Here is an 18047-nt window from a genome sequence, read left to right as displayed (position 1 = left end):
CAAAATTATTAAACCTTTTCTAATAATTTCCTTATAACAAGTCTTTAAAAAAAATTAAATTACTCATTTGATCCTTATAACTTTATGATTTTTATATTTTTTATCCCTATAATTTGAAAGTAGTTTTTTTAATACATATAATTTACATTTTAATTCTCTTTTAATTCCTATAATTTTAAAAGTGATTTTTTTAGTCCTCATAATTTATATTTTAATTCTCATATAGTCTCTATAATTTAAAAGTGATCTTTTTAATTTTTATATTTTATATTTTAATTTCATTTTAATCTTTACCATTAAAATATAAATAATATTATTAATTACAATTAATTACAAAAATATTAACAAATAATTTGTAATTAATTTATCATAAGATAATTTATAATAAAAAATAATTGATAATTTATAATTAATTTATAGTTAATTATTTTTATATTTTTTATAATAAAAACTAAAAATATCTCTTTTAACTTATAAGAACTAAAAGAGAATTAAAATACAAATTATAAGAATTGAAAAAAATACTTTCAAAACTATAAATATCACATATGAATAATTTAACTTAAAAGTAAATAAATACATCAAGCGTGAAGTATGATTAGATCATAAAAGGAGACAGAGAGAGTATTTATGAAGGATCACTAAACCATAGTGCAATAAGTGCTATTGTTCTCTCAAGGGATCCAACAACGTGATGTGCAATAACTATAAAAGATTATTTAGGTAAGTAAAGAAGACCCTATCCAGGGTGCAGAAGCATGTGCAATCTTTACTTTAGCAAGCTGTGATTAGCGGCTAGGCTATGTAGTAGTAGTGGTATAGTAGTAATTGCAAACAGCAGGGACCATAATAGCAACCTTAGCCATAGCCCTGCAATAGCTTCAATTTCCAACATTGCTCAATAAATTAAAATTTGTGGATGACAACCTGTGCCATTCAAAAAGGATGTTAAATGCTTCAAATAAAAAACAGCACCAAAGAGACAAGCAAGCAAAAGTTTCTGTTCGGTGCCACTTTTTTTGCCCTAGAAAAATCACTTGTGTTGGTTGATAGATATATATTCTTATACACTTTGCATGGCATAGGATAGAGATTGAGATTCCCAATCGGCTTCATGCTCCTTTTGGCCTTAGAAAAAGTAGAAGTAGTATAGTACTTGTGAAAAGAAAGAGAAAGGTGTCGACAACTACAAACAAGCTTCACTTTCTCTTTTTTCCATTAAAACGAAGCAAAATATATAATAAAAGAGTTGAGTGGGGTTCACAGTAAAAAAGGCTAAAACCGCCAAAACAAAAGTTTCCTAGTAGTAGCCATTAGCCCTAAAATATACCATCTCCTTGCCTTCCCAACTCTCACCATTGTTTGTGTTTTGGAGATTGATTAATTACAACGTCACTCCCCCCTCTCTCACTAACTTCATTCCGAAATTCTACCATTGTTAGAGGATGCCAAAAAAATTAACCTATAAATATAACAAAAGGGTAGTGTAATATCCACTGCAATTAGTCTCTTTTTTTTCGTGACTTGGTGGTTCCTTTTTTCACGTCCTCAACATGCTTCAAAGTCCAAGCAAAATGTAGTAAACTAGAGTAATAGGAAGAGCAATTAGCATCCCAAATATAACCCTGCAACAAAATAAACAACCAAAAACAAACGTTAGTAGGAGCATGATAATTAATTCACTATTAACCAGTTCAAGTTCTATGATAAAATAGCAAAAGCAAATGAAGAAGAATACAGGAATACAAACCCCGTGCTTAGTATGTCAGGATGAACGTTATATTCCTTAGCAAACACAAAAGGAACAATCCCTTGAGGCAGAGCAGCCTAAAAATACACACAATAAATATACATTAGAAGAACTATCAAGTCTTAAAACCACAAAAAACTAAAGACCAAAAATTACATTAAAGAAAAAAATGTTGGGACCCCTTTTACCTGTACGATAGCAATGTGCAACAGAACTCCCCTGAGCCCTACTACGATTGAAGCAACAGCCATGACTGCAGGACCAGTAAGAAAACGAACTGCCATAGCAAAGGAAGCAACCGAGTTTCCACACGCAATAATCTTTGGCTGCAATGCCATGAATAACCCTACAAATACCGGCCAAGGAATTCAAACCTCAATACAACAACACTATAACCAAACAAGACAACAAAGCCAAACTATTTTATCTTATTGAATATACCAAGGCTAAACATTGCCATCCCTAGACCAGCATCAGATAAAATTGATATCGATTTAGCAACAATTGCTGGCATAACAACATTCCATCTGCAACACATACACAACACAAAAACATTAAAACTTGTATAACTAAAACCATTGAAACTAATAAATTAATAAAACAAGGAAACATTGATTGCATACTTGAATGAGATCAAAGACCAAGTGAGACCAAAGAGGCTGGAATATGTGTTGGGGTTCCTAATCAGCTTCCTCCAAACCATAATCAAAATGAGCCTTGTCATAACACTTGTTGGTGGCATGGAAGTAGGTTTGGCTTCACCTTGAGCTTTAGGGCGAAGCTCAGCTGTGGAACTCGAGCCAAGCTTTGAAAGCACTGGCCCTTCCTTGTCAACCCCATTAGCAACGGTTCTGTTCCCGAAGCTAAACTCATCGTGACCAAACTCATCATAATCTGACCAACAACGTGAAAAAAACACACCTCCAATCAAAACAAAAGAAAATCACAAGTTCCAAACAAAACATTACCATTATTGGATCCAGAAAAGACCAAATAGTAGATGATACACAACATGATTAACAGACCAAAACTATTGTATTAGACAAAAGGCAACACAAGGAAAGTCCAAGGCAGTCCAGGTGTTCAACAAACCCCACTCCAACTTTAACACCAACAACAATTAAAAAGAGACAAAAAAACACCCGCAACAAAACTAGGAAAGTCACATTTGAACAAGATTACAGGCCTGTTTAGTAAGGTCAAAAGAAAACAAATATCGCGTTCATTAAAATTAATAATTATAACTCTCACATCCCAAACGTGATTTCTTGTTTATTTAACAAGTTTTTGAACACCCAAATAGAAAAAAAATGAAACATGAAAAAAATAAGGAAAATTGTAATATTTTGAGCTTTTAGAAGTCAAATTTTCTCCTCTCTTTCTATTTATTCCATTTTAACTAAAACACATACTACTATCAAACAAGTCCACAAACTTTGAATGAACACCAAACAAAACATAGTAACAAACAAACAACCTGTGTTTGAAAACAGAAAAAAAGTCAAAGGACGTAAAAAGCAAAACCTTTCTGGTGAGCCACCCCACCAACAGGAAGCTGGTCACTCCCATAATCCCCACCACCACCTCTGAAGACATGGATTCCACCTTCCGACACCGGCGAAGCACTCGAACTCCACACAAACATGTGGAGATCCTTCCCTCCACCACCACTCTCACCACCCTTCTTCTTCGCCGCCACCGGAGAAAAAATCCCCGCATTCGCAGGCCCAGGGTACCCACCTACACCAGCACCACCATTCACCCTCACACCCCCACCACTTTCTTCATCAAAGCCTCCAAAATTACTCTGCCTCGGACTCATACTCACGTTGTTGTTGTTGTTGTTCTTACCATTCACCATGGAGTAAAAATCCGTGTGGTTAAAACTCGAGCCTCTCGGAGTCGGGTTCCTCGAGCTCTGCAGCGAGTAAATCTCCGCATTGGTCAAATTCGAAGGCCTCGGAGTCAACGACACCGAGTTGGGGCCATGAGAGCGCCTAGAGAAAATCTCCGACCGCGAACTCGCCGACTTCCTCACCGTCACATGAAGCTTCCCGTCATCACCAACCTCCGCCTCCGTCTGAAGCGGCTCCTTCCCATCCAACGAAATAATATCCGAATCAACCTTGAATGAAATAATCGAAGCCGCAGTATCAGGAAACTGCTCCACTATAAGAAGCCTCGCGCCCCTGTACTCAAACAAAAACAGCATAAGGGTGTACCAAATAATACACTGAAGCACCACAATCTGAACCATGAGTGTTCCCGAGGCATCACCGTACATCCCCTTCAGCAATGGGATACCCATTACCAACGTGTTGGGGAGTGTTGAGAGAGAGAAGAGTGTTATGGACCATTCAAGTGAGCCTCTTGAGCTAGTTCTTGACCACACCAAGAGCACTGCGAGGACTATGGCTTTCTGGAGCGAGTCTGCGGCGATGAACTTGTAGTTCATGGCATAAGGGTTGTTGGTGGAGATGAAGTGGAAGGAGAGGAGTGGGACTGCGAAGAGTGCCACGAAGCGGTTTATGCCGGAGCATTGGTCAGGGGTGAAGATCTTCCACCACTTCACGGACCCGTAGGCCAGGATCATCGCCACGTAGAGCGGCACCACCGCGGTCAGAACGTGGTACAAGTCCCACAAAGTTATCATCGTTATAATAAGGTTTAAGAGATGAAGATAGCGGTGGCCGGAGAAAAGACAAGTTGGAAAAGGGCTGAGTTAAGTTTAAGGCATTATCAAGGAGTAAAAGCTGGGGCTTTTCTCAAGCTTTTATAACTCTTTTCTGCTGCTGCAAAGACACAATGAACCTCCTCCTCCTGCTTTCTATTTTCTTAAACACCATATTATTTTAAACATTTTATATCTTTCCATGCTATGCCATTATAAACTTTATTAACCTTATATTTTTTCTATTTTTTTCTCGTGTATAGATTAATTTATTAAGTGTTTATATAACATTTTTCTTCTTTTAATTACAATACTATTTTCTATTTTCTTTGGATAAATATTCATACATTTTTAACCTTTAAATGTGATATGATAATAAATTAATCTTTTAAAAAATAAAATATATAAATTTAATTTATGAACGTATAAAATATAACAAATTATATAAAATTATTTTATTATTAAATTGTAACATTTAAAAATAAATTTAATGATAAATTTTATTTTTTGAAGATTATTTAAAATTAAATTATAAAATTTATGGATTAATTTATTATTAAAGTATACGTGAAACTAATTTTTTAGGAGTTGAATTTAATTTTTTTTTTACCAGATCAGTTTGTCAGCGCTTTATATTTTTAGGATAAATTTCACTTTTTATTATACTGCTTTTCATTTTCTTTTATGATTTTGGGTTTTTTGTTTTTTAGAGGTTTGTGTTGGGCGAATGAAAAGGGAGTTCAATGAGAGGGAGAGGACCAGGGGGGCATCGCAGAAAAAGGAGAGAAAAAGGGAAGAACCAGAAGGGCTTCTAAAGATTCTCTTAGCTTTTTGCAGTTTATATGCTGTCTTCTTATGGCACATGAGATGCAAAATAGAGAAAAGAAAACCAGCCATGGGAGAGAAAAAGAAAAGAAAATTCTTCTGTCTTTTCGTGGATTCATTTTTATTTTTCTGTCGGGAGAGGGAAACAAAAGGCTTCACTGGGAAATGGGATTGGAGCTTCGACACCTTTTTTTTCTTCTTCTGAAAAGATAAATTTTAGGTACAGTATTTAAAATATTTTTCTATTAATACGATTTTTCATCTTGATAACTGATGTTAATTAAAAAAATATTTAAGATATGATGCCTTTATTTTATCTTTTTAATCCATCAATTACAAAATTTGATGTTAGATATATCAACGAAACATCATGTGGTTTCATTTATCTCAGACACTTCTATATATATATATATATATATAAGTTAATAAGGTTGTATTGATTCAGTAAAAAAGAAAAGAAAAAAGGATAAATTGATCACAAATTTTAAGCTTTTAAACCCACTTCTAGACTGCAAGAGAAAGCTCTATCTATCACTTTACTGATGTTATAAGCCCAAATAAAATTAGTCAAACTTCAAAAAAAAAAACTTAATTTCAAAAAACTCTAGCTCAAGGGTTTACATGACTACACCAGGCACTGCCTGAGCCACGACGCAATGATACACTCTCACTCAATGATGCAATGCATGTTCTTTGTTCACTTTGACTTAACCTTCGCCGCTCAAGGTTCACACTCACTCGCATCTCGCACTCTGGCTCAAGTTTCGGTTCTCACTCTCACGGAGATAAGACTTTAAATCCCAAATTCATTTATGGGTTATTTGATTTTGATTGAATCATTGTGCTTTACAAACATCCACTCAATTTATGGGTTAATAATTTGATTCATTTTTATGAATGTTGTAAGAAGATTATGGAAGTGAGGAAGGTGTTTGATGAAATGTCTCAGAGAATTAATTGTCATTTCTTGGAACTTGATTATGACTACTTGTGTTGAGAGTCTTTCGTTGGGTGATGAGATTAGGTATTTTTTTTAGGATATGGGGTTATGGGTTTAAGCCTCATGAGACTTTCATGGTTGTGTTGTTGCTCTATGATTGTGTTCTTCAAGCTTCATCCATTTATATTTCTTTTTTATTATTTACTAATACTATATATGTTATTACTATTATATTTAATAATGAGTAGTTACTAATACTATATATCATAATGTTTTAGATATTGTTGTGTGTGGTGGGTGAATTTTTTTATATCTCTGCGTATACCATTTGCCTAATTATTGCTTTTAGCTTTCTTTCTTCTTTTTCCCAATATAGTGGTTTTTCCTTGACCCTTTTTGGTCTCTGGGTAGAAGGCTCTTTTGTTGTTCAATATTACTAGGATTAGTCTTTGAGTTTGATTTAAACAATGACATGCAAGCTTACTACGTTGTCAAGTATGAACTTCACTTTTACTAAGTGATAGAAGTTGTGGAATTTAGAAAAGCATAGTTTGTTGTTGTTGGTTTGTCTCTATCCTTATTCTTGTTTTTCTTATAGCTGAAATCAAATGGGTTCTTCATTATCGGAGACACCAGGACATTCAATTGCTAATACCTCAAATGCCTCTACCATTAAAGATCAATTGCCACGTCATTCAAAAGCATCATGAGAGTGTAGTGTAAAACTTGATTAATAGCTTAGGACCATTTAAAAGAAGATTCCAATGAAGACTATAAGGCGGCAGGCAATTATTGTGGTATTCTAATTAAGTTTAAGGGTGGACCAACTGCTATGAAGAATCATTTATTGAGATGCCCTGATAATCCAGATAAAGGACAAAAAGTGCAAAGATCAAATGCTTCCTCATCGCAAATTGTAGAGGGACAAGTGGGTGGTTGTGTTTGCTCTTCACCAAGTTGTGATTGTTGAGCTGCCATTTTGGTTTGTGGAGAATGAAGCATTCATCAAGTTTCTATTTGTCTTGCAGCCATGATTTAGTGCCCCATCAAGTGCTACATTAACACGTGGCATTTTTATACTCTTTGGTGAGGAGAAAGAAAAGTTGAAGAAATTTCTTTCCAGGCACTTTGGGAGGGTTTGTCTTACCATAATACATGGAGATCAATCCAAAATTTCACTTACATGAGTTTGATTGCACTTCATTAATAATAATTGGAAGTTATAAAAGAAAATTTTGAGTTTTCGTCAAGTCACAGGACATTTTAGAGAGAATGAATGGGAGTTGAATCAGGACTTTAGTGTAACTGTGGACAATTCTTCATCTAATGACCTCGGGATTCAACACTTAAAAAAGAGGTCCATGTTTTGGTACAATGTACTTTTGAAGAGGGATTATATCCATATGTGGTGTTGTGCACATGTTTTGTGCTTGATTGTGAAGCATAGCCTAAAACATGTAAAATAATTTGTTTTAAGAATTTGTCTTGCAGTCAAGTATATCAAATCCTCACCATCTAGATTGGCTAAATTCAAGGGTTATGTTGAATAGGAGAAAATTCTCAACACAGGCCTTGTCTGCCTAGACATGGAAACTAGGTGGAATTCAACTTACTTCATTTTGGAGACAACTATCAAGTAACAAAAAGCATTTTACAGGCTTGAAATGGAGGAAATAAATTATGTTGATGATCTACAAAGGGGGCATGGTGTACCTTCAAAATTTGATTCGAATGAGGCTTATTCACTCCTACCTTGTTTGAAGATGTTTTATGATGCAACGATGCGAAAATCTGGTTCTTACTATGTCACTATATATATGTGTGTGTGTGTGTGTGTGCGAGAGAGAAAGAGAGAGAGAGAGAGAAAGGTATTTGCAATTGGTAGGAAGATCCGCAACTGTAAAAATCATAATGATGTTTGCATAAGTTCAATGACTACCCAAATGAGAGTTAAATATGACAAATATTAGAGAACATCTAACATAATCAACATTTCGATATTGATTGATGTTGTCCTTGATCCTAGGTGTAAGGTGAAATATGTTAACCACCTTGTCAACTACTTATTTGATGAAGACCAGAGAGATGAATTGAAGTTGAAGTTGTCTTCTAGTTTTAAATCACTTTATGAGCAGTACCAAGGTGTTGAAGAGGGCTCTCAAATTAACTAAGAAGTAGTATAGTTGGATGAAAAAGATGATGATGATATCCATGGTATGAGTTTCTATCTACGAACAAGCGGACATAAAATTGATGCAAAAACTAAGTTGGATAAATATCTAAATGAAGATTGTGAGCCTTTCATCAAATTAGTTAATTTTGATATTTTAAATTGGTGGAAGGTAAACTCAACCAGATTTCCTATGTTAGGAAGTATGGCCTCAGAGGTGTTAGCGATTTTGGTTTCTACTATAGCATCAAAATCTTCATTCAATGCTGGAGGAAGAATTCTTGATCCTTATCAAAGTTCCCTTACTCCTAGAATGGTGAAAGTATTGGTTTGCACACAAGATTGGTTGAAAGAAACATCTTTTCAATGTTTACTGATAAAGACTTTTAAGAGCTCAAGAAATTTGAGCAAGGTTAGTTAATATCAATGTTTTGCATATTTTTGTTATGATTTTATAATAAATTTTAGAATGTAATGAATTTTTTTTCTATTTGCAAATATGTTGTCTCCACATGAAGAAACTTTATTGATCGTTGCTATTAATCTTGATGGTTGAAGGAACATTAATTGAGTCTAATTACTATTTGTATTTACCTTGTTTGTTAGATTGGTTAATGTTGACCGTTGGAATTTCAGGAAGCTAGAGATTGCAATTCCAAGAGCATTGCCTTATCACCAATAGTTTTAAGACCAAATTTATTAATCAATAGGACTAAATTTGTTTTAGACTCTTTTTTGTCTTGTTATTTTTTTTTAGTTCTGCTTCTGTCCAAGTATATTAATTAGTGAGACTATGGAATTTTATTTGCATTTCTGCTAAAACTATGAAATTTTATAACTTGCATTTCTGTTGTTTTTTTTACACGAAATTGTTTATAGTTCAGTTTAGTTTTTAATTTAAAAATTATATCTGAACTATTTTTAAAAACTAAATTATTTTTTCCCAATGAATAGTTTAGTTCAGTTATTAAAAATTGATTGTACAATTTAGTTCAGTTTGGGACAAAATTTGAAATAAACTTTGGTCATCCCTACTCTACACATATTATACAATGGATAAGAATAATGTATATAACTAATTTTTTCTTGATTACATGAGTATTTTTAAATTTAAATAATTATATATATAAGAAAAATATTATTATTTAAATTAGATCGATAAAAAAATTAGAATTAACAAAAAAATATGATAATAAATTATTTGAATTAAAACGTTATCAATATTGTAGTCATGCATACATTAGTAATGACCAAAAGAAAGATTTCATGAACATTTTTTTATAATGATTTTAAATAACAATAAGTTCATTTTTAGGGATCAATTTGACTAATTTTGGTACTAATGTTCCATTAATTTAATTGATCAATATAACTTGATCCATATCTTTCTGATGTCACCCTTCTGTCTTCACACTCCTCTCTAATTCTTCTTCTTTTTCTATTTCTATTTATTTATCTTTCTCTCCCTTTTTCTCTCCCATATGGAACCCTCAGAGTTACCATTATATAAAAGAGCAAGAAATCCCCTTACATTCAACATCATCACATATGATCTTTTTAGTTGTTATAGACACATTTCCCTCTCCCACCGCCTTTACTTGAGAGACCATTGCCAAGTACATGGTCACCAATTGTTGTTGCTCTTAGATCCTTGCCAAGTATAGTGCCAACTTTGTGCTCTCCTATTTACACCTTTAGTAACAAACTTAGTAGTGAGATTGTTAATTACACCAAGATGAAATAATTAAAGTGTGTTTGATTTTCAATTGAAATCACGTTCAACCGATTTTTTTTCACTTTTCAAGAAGAAGCGATTCTCTTGTTACTTTAAAATGAAAGTTAATTACATTCAACTTAATTGTTTTTCCCGAACGTTATTAATTGTCATATATGAGTGATCTTTAAAATGAAAGTTAAATACATTCAACTTAATTGTTTTTCCCGAACGTTATTAATTGTCATATATGAGTGATCTTATATGAGTCTCATGCAAACTATGCATTGGGTGCATGTCAATCCAAGGTTCAAGTTGGGGCAAAATAGCTCAAGCTAAGACTATGTTTTGCCAAGATAGACTCAATGGACAAAATTATTGTCACAACTCACAAGTAAAATTAAACTTATGTAGAGATTAACAAGTTTTTCACATTTAATTTAAATAAAATTTAATTAAAATATGATGATAATTCAAATATTTTTGTAATATCATCTATTAATAGATTGTCATGTTTGATAAACTATTGATTTTTATAATAACTACTTTAAAACTCATATTAAAATATTTTCTAATTGATTATAGTATAAAATTATAAAAATATTAACACTAATAATGTATGAAAATTAATCTCAATAAAAATCCAAGTGCATTTCTAAATATAAATTCAACTTATTAGTATTTTAGTCCCTTTTCCATAAACTTGACAATTTTTAGTTAAATAAACTTATAAAAAACTATTTAAGAAACAGATAAGTACGAATCATGTTTAATGTTTGTATACGATGACATTAGTATATATAAAAAAAAAAACTCTTTTTACATCAGAAATTTACATTAATTAGTTCCTGAAAAATTGATTTGGCAGATGTTGGCTAGTCACATATGTTAAGGAATTAAATAGATTATATAAAAATATATACTAATTAAAAAACATAAATTTAACTCAAAAAAATTCTCAATTGTTTGTTTTCCTTAACATTTTTAAAATTTTTTTTTATGTTGTAAGAAATTATTTTATTTCTTCAAAATAAAACAAAAATTAAAAGTAGGAGCACTTTCCCCCAGTTTTACTCTTACTAGGGAGGGGGTAGATTGAATTTATTTTTTGGATCCTACATAAAAAAAAAAATCTGTATTTCTCCTCCGAAATAAATCCTAAAAAAATTAGAGTGTGTTTAATTGTGTTTTGTTTTTTAGTTTATAAAAAGAATTTCATAAAAAAATTTAAAAAATTAAATTTTCAGGAAATAGAAGTGAGAAAAGAATATGTAAAATTGTGGTACATGAGTAATAGAAATTGAAAATACAAAACCAAACCAACTTAGAAATATTTATTTTTCATTTTAACAACTAAAAAATATATTAATTTGGAATCAAACATTCTATAACTACATTTATCAAACAAGTTGCTCAACGCAATTCACTATATGCTCAAAATAACAACAGTTGGAGAATTTAATTATTGATAAGGATTTAATTAATAGTTTCAATGTCACGTAATTCACTTTTGTTAAATGGTAAAAATGAAACCAGCAGAGGAAAAAAAAGTCGAAATTAAAAGAGTCAATTGAAAAAAAAAACAACTAAACTAAAAAATTTAAAACAAATACTACTACAATAGACTTAAATTACAAGTTTTAATTCCAACCATACTCTTTCTTCAAAAAGAAAAAAAAAATTCCAACTACACTTGGATTTTAATTAAAAATTCTCATACACAGATATTGATGAAGAGTATCAAATGAGAAGAGAGGGAGGAATATATTGATGAAGAGTATCAAATGAGAAGAGAGGGAGGAATGACTGAGTTTTTCTTTTGGGATGCCGCATGCATTTCATAATTCATTCCACAATTTGAGGGCTTGGTGCTACCATACACATGCTGTTGTTTTTCTTTGTACTATGTTGTTTGCAAGAGATTTGTGCTTTGTAATGGTCCTTCCTGGTTCCTTTTCCACTTGCTGTGAAGTGAATAATTAATGAAATATTGTTAATTACCTAGCTATCTATATATATGTATATATATAGCTAGCGCAGAGACACATAGACATAGAATAGAATTGTCTTTATCATTGGATTCTTCTTCCACTCACTTGTTCCATTGTCTCCTGTGCTACTAATATTCTTCTTCTTTGTTTCTTTCCATATCCCTCTCTTCTCATATTCCTATAACACATTCTAATATTTTCTTTATTATTTTCATGCACTTGTCTCCATATGTTACCAACCTCAACCTTGCTCCTCCGGTTATCTATTACTACTATATATATTTTGGACACTGTATGATTATGGATGCATGACGCAACAAACATTTATATATACAATCCACAATTTCAGCTACGTACTAAGTACTCTTTTATTTTATTTTTCAATAAATAATCTAAACATTGGATGTTACTGCACGGGATTTTAATCCTCTTGTCTTTTTTTTTCATAGAAATTCCCAACTGAACAGAGCCAGACATAGAGAGTTCGTTTTCTACCACTTCATGCCCCACATTTGTCTTGCTTGAAAAATAGATTGTCTTGCGTTTATGTCTTCTACTTTTGATTTGGTGTTTTTTTCACTTTTGTATCACGTTTCGCTAAATGACAACATAGTGAAAAAGTAATCCTACATCAATATTTGTTGGGATATATTGATTAATAACAAAAAATTATTTTAATTAGTTAATCATCATTGTCAATAATCTAAGGAAAATGCTTCATCCTAGTTAGCTAGGAAAGTTGCTGCACAAATGTCACTGAAGAAAACTGTATTAAAGGCACGTCTAATTTCTGCCAAATCCATTAGTATATCCTAACATTTTTTAATTAACTTTTATCCACTAAAGTATGAACATCTGCCTCTTCATAAAAATAAAAAAATAAAGCATGAACATCTGCCTCTCCAAAAAAAAAGCATGAATTTACTATTTCTTACACTTATTTAAATAAATGAATCGGGAAGAAATTGATAAAAGGAATAATATTTATCCTTATAAATATTATTCATTTCTCTCCATTTTTTATTGAAAAACTCGTCCTCTTATTTTTTACCTCCAAAAGTTTCACTCTAACATTATTATTATGTATTGAATCACGTACGTGTAGCCAAAAACTAATATTATTTGATACACATACATATATACCCACTAGGACAATGAGTATAATGTTTTCTTTGGTTCAGTGAGGAAATAAGAAATCGTAGATAAAAATAGAATAAAATTTAAGTGAAAATGTATGTTTAAACTTTAAATGGGTAAAAATGAAAGGAAACTAAATGAAAAAACTTTCCACTTGTAGATTGAAATGGGAAAACAATAAAGATATTCTTTTCATCAATTGCAAATCAATGTTAAAAAGAAAATTGATTACCAATAATTTGTTGGATCGCAATGATAAATTGTCTTAATTATGACCTGAATACTGAAACAAATTAATCATGATCAATTAAATTTAATCATAATTAATCGATTAACTTGAGCTACAATAGATATTAAATTATGTAATTTGCATGTTACAACCAAAGCATAATGGATTAAGTTTTCATCATAATCGATCTAATCACATGAAGCTATCCTTGCATACAGCCTATGCGCCATCTCATGAAAAGGGATATTGGACCACTCCCACACAGCACTCACACATACAAAGAGAGTTACATAAAAATGAGAGAAAAAGAAAAAAAAAAAAAAGGAAAGAAAGAGAAAACTCTTCAATTAATTCACTGATTGAGAATGATTTAAAATACATATTGTATTTGTATGGTTTATTGTTAACCATTAGTACTCTTCATATGACATACTAACAAATAAGTGTGATGCGAATCAAAAGCGGGTTGGAATGTCCTCACCCTCCAAAAGGTGGGGCGGTTCAAGTTGAGTTTATAAAAGAAGGAAAATATTATAGGCAGATAATTTGTTATTATTTTTTATCAAATATTTTTTAAAAGAATGAATACACAATGAATAAATATTATAAGGACTAAAATAAAAAAAAATGATATGTTTGAAAGACTAAAACAATATAACAGTGATCAAAAATATTTTTTTATTTTATTAAAGACTCAACACAAAGAACAATTTATTAAAAATTCAAAACAAAATTAATTCAAATTATTTTAGTGAATGAAAGTAGAAAAACAAAACTAAAAAGTCATCACTAAAAAAAACTAGTACAAACTAGTATAAGTAGTATCAACCCTTAAGGCGTTGAATATATAATCAAATGCTACATCAAAAAGACATCTTTAATTTTGAAGAGTAAGACCAAATCTGGCAAAGCCATCAACAACTTGACTTGCTTCACCATAAACACCAGTCCAAACAACTTATCCCCTTTTCTATGATGTTGTGTATAGATTTCACCAAATTCTAACAAGGATCCTTTGGTCAAAAAATTAATAGTGGTCATCATCATAGAATCACAATAGATCGTGATCTTGCAAAAATCCTCTACTCCAAGCCAATTGCAATCCATGCATAATGCCCCATAATTCAATTGCTAGGATGGAACACGAGCCTAATTTCATAGCAAAACCAAATAAGAATGCACCCCTCTCTCATCCTTAAGCACCCCCACACGATGAACTTATTCTGGCATTTATAAAAGAACCGTCACAATTCAAGGTCACCTCCCGAACTAGCCAAAGGAAAATAGCAGGCGTTATCAAAAGATTAAAACCTTAAAAACCACATTCGATGTTGTCCAAATAATTGTACTTAAATATAATTCATAACAACGTCACCAGATAACGTACATGAGAGAACCAAATAGCATTCTCCATTTCACACCATGAATCACTCACTGCTTATGCAGATAATTAAACAATCATTTCGTAAAATGTTGTGAAGAGAACAACAAAAATCCAGTAACATCAAGTAAACACAGAAGCCCAAACAATTCTGACTTCCCTACAATCCAAAAAAGAATGAAAAAGATCTTCCATTTGATTTGTACAACATCTGCAACAATTTGATCATTGCACTAAACCCAAACTAAACCTATAGTTATTTAAGCATTTTTAATATTATTATTCAATCAGAATTAAAATTTTACATATCCCCACTCTCCATAATCCACATTGGTATTTATTTTCTAAAGCAAATCTTTGTTACACCAATTATTAAGTAGTTAAACTCCAATTTTAAGGAAAAAAAAACAATATTAAAAATACGCAAAAATATCATTTAAAATTTTTCGTTTTTAGAAAATGATCCATGGTGCCATGGACAATTTTGTTAGTAAAAAAGAAAAGCAAAATTGTAAATTTGATCTCCCAATTTATTTTCAGTTTCAGATTTGGTCTCCTAATAATTTAAGTAATAAATTTGGTTTCTATTTTGTAAAATGGTGTAATGTTGGTCCCCCAAATTACAATTGGAGGTTGACATTAACGAGTGATTGACTGACTGTGTCATATTCTTATTGGATGATGATGACAATCACGCGTCATGTTCTGATTGGATGTCAATTTCATGAAAGATAAAATGAATTGTTGTTTTCATTGATCAATTAAAACATGACACGTGACAATCATCATGTAATAAAAAAGGTAATACATGATCGTTAACATCATGATCAACGTCTAATTGTGATATGAAAAATTTAATTTGTAAATTAAATTAGTAGGAGATGAAAATTGGCCGGAAAACCAAAAATATAGTTTTGAGAAAAAGAAAGTAATGAAGGAGGAGAATGGTTAAGCAGTGCAATAGTGAGAAACTATTTATAATGATTAATGACAGGCGGCGCCGCTGGCTAACAAGTCTAACATATTTGTCGTTTCAGTCTGCATTTTTTTTGGGGTGGTCCAAAACGACTGCGTTGCTGTCTGGTTTTGGTTCCATTCCTTTCCAACACACGCAAAAGCAAAATGGCCTTAACTGGCAGCCCTGTCCTTTTCATTGTCTCCCACACTCCAGACACTCTCTCGCTCCTGCCAATTCTGCTCCTCACACGTTACAGCCTTTTCTGCCCTTTCTTTTTTAGACTCCACTGCCAAATATTTCTAAGGGAATCGTAGAAAAATTTGCAAAGATAAGAGAGGATTCAAATATTTACACGACCCAAAATTATGCTTAGGAGGATTAACACTAATTAAATGACAATAGGAAAAGGCTAAGGAAATGATTGGTTGCTTTTTGAAATGGAATAAATGTGGATTACGGCCCCAAGGACTTGGAGTAGTAGCGTTTAATGGGGGAATGTGAATGTCAATTTGAATAATAAAAGGATAAATGTTGATTTTGATCCGGTGATAAATTATTTGATTTCAGAGTAAATTATGAAAATCTTTCATGAAATATGCATTATTTTCATATGTTTTTCCTCTTTTTTATTTTATACAAATTTTTAATTTTTATAATCTTTTTATACTTGTACTCCATTTGTTGTTAACCATATTAAATGATATAGTAGGCACTTGATTTTTATTAAAATTTTAATCTTAAAATTATTTTCATCTTTTTTTTTATTTAAAATTTCTATTTTTGATACACCATTGTTGAATCTTTGTAAGCCTATATTATTGTTTAGTGTGATGAAGTTAGTGTTATTTTATTTCCATGAGTTAATATTTATGGCGTTGATTTTTTTTTCTTTTTTGATGATGTTCAATTGTTATGTTCCATTTCTTTTACATTTTGACAAGGGAGTGCAAAAAGGGGTATTGGATGTATTTTTTGTAAAACATATAAGAGACACATGTATTATTTGTAAAAAAAAAAGGAAATACAAGTGTAATATTTTTACAACCTCAATAAATAAGCGAAAGAGAAACGTGTTTAGCACCACCCGGAGGAGACACGCAAGGCAACAACAATGAATGCAACTCCCTTTGGTTACATGGAGAAGTAGGAAGAAGACTTGTCACATTCTATTTCTCTTTATTTCAGCCACTTAAAAGTCAAAGACAATTATGGGCTTTCCTAAAATCAAATTAAAAATTAATGTAAAAATTATTTAATTTTCAAATAAAAACTTAACATCGTTATAACAAAGTGTGCTAATGTAATGATTTTAAAAGAAACAAAAAACATATATAAATAGAGCAAACCTCATGGAAAGTTTATGTAATTTGTTCTATTTTAAAAAATAAAAATTTTAAATTTAATCTTTAAATTTATAAAAAGTATGTATTATCATCTTATACTTTTAAGAACCAATATTTATCCCTATTAAAAATAGTAATATTATGAGTATAATGAGGCATTAGTGTTATGGAGAGAAGCAATGAAGCATTGATTGATACTAGTAATGGATAATGAATAGATTTGTATATTGAGATTAAAGCCGGGATTGAAGGAATAGGGTTACCCCACTACACTAGCTCATTGTTTCTGAGTTCTGAAAAGTTGGTCCATTGCGGAATGTAAACGCAAGATGGTCTTTCTATGTTTACCCAATCAACGAAGCCCCCAGGACTTTCTTTTTGCTGTTGGGTCTTTATCAAGCCCAATTCTATCATGCTATGGGTAACATACATGGAGCCCCATTCTTTATTGCCTGTTTCTATCTCTGCAAGATTTTGTCTCCTCTATAAATATAGCGTGAGAGAGTCACACAAAATTTACTGTTACTTTCTCCTTTTTATTTTAGAAAGATAATGTTACATTGTTAATATTTCATTTTTTTTATGTTTGTCTATTAATAATTTTTTTATTTTACATTTAATTTCTAATAAAATAAAAATTTTATTTTAGACTATTGATTCTTCTCTTAATCCATGATAAATTAACACATTTTATATTTGTTTTTTGATATTTTTTATTTTTAATTAGTCTGAATTAAAATAAAATTTGTTAATTTATGAGAGAGAATATACAAAATTCGTTAATATATGAGAGACTAAAAGAAAAATATCAAAGACCAAAAACAAAATTAATACTATTTTATTAGATACTCAACACAAAATAAATTTATTAGGAAACAAAAGTAAATATTATTTATTTATTAGAGATAAAAATAAATTTAAGCCTTTATTAAAATATG

General features: G+C 31.2%; 1 protein-coding gene across 1 annotated transcript; it reads right to left on the bottom strand.

The window, feature by feature from the left end:
• Positions 1-1156: 1156 nt before the first annotated feature.
• On the bottom strand, positions 1157-4572 carry LOC114406621 (probable auxin efflux carrier component 1b). Its single transcript, XM_028369379.1, has 6 exons — positions 3275-4572; positions 2374-2644; positions 2192-2277; positions 1939-2096; positions 1751-1827; positions 1157-1625 (listed from the first exon to the last, which is right to left on the bottom strand). Exons 1-6 carry the CDS (start codon positions 4401-4403, stop codon positions 1559-1561), a joined length of 1788 nt encoding a protein of 595 aa, XP_028225180.1. The 5' UTR covers positions 4404-4572; the 3' UTR covers positions 1157-1558.
• Positions 4573-18047: the final 13475 nt, after the last annotated feature.

Source organism: Glycine soja, chromosome 3 (genome assembly GCF_004193775.1).
Source record: "Glycine soja cultivar W05 chromosome 3, ASM419377v2, whole genome shotgun sequence".
Classification (NCBI taxonomy): Eukaryota; Viridiplantae; Streptophyta; class Magnoliopsida; order Fabales; family Fabaceae; genus Glycine; species Glycine soja.
Note: the sequence above shows the minus strand (reverse complement) of the source record. Positions and strands in the feature narration are given on the sequence as shown.

Excerpts from the sequence above, each read along its gene's own strand:
- LOC114406621 (XM_028369379.1), bottom strand. The coding sequence starts at position 4,403 with ATGATAACTTTGTGGGACTTGTACCACGTTCTGACCGCGGTGGTGCCG. Across the intron at positions 2,097-2,191 it reads GATGGCAATGTTTAGCCTTG|GGTTATTCATGGCATTGCAG; the intron begins GTATATTCAATA and ends CGGTATTTGTAG. Across the intron at positions 1,626-1,750 it reads CCTGACATACTAAGCACGGG|GGTTATATTTGGGATGCTAA; the intron begins GTTTGTATTCCT and ends ATTTTGTTGCAG.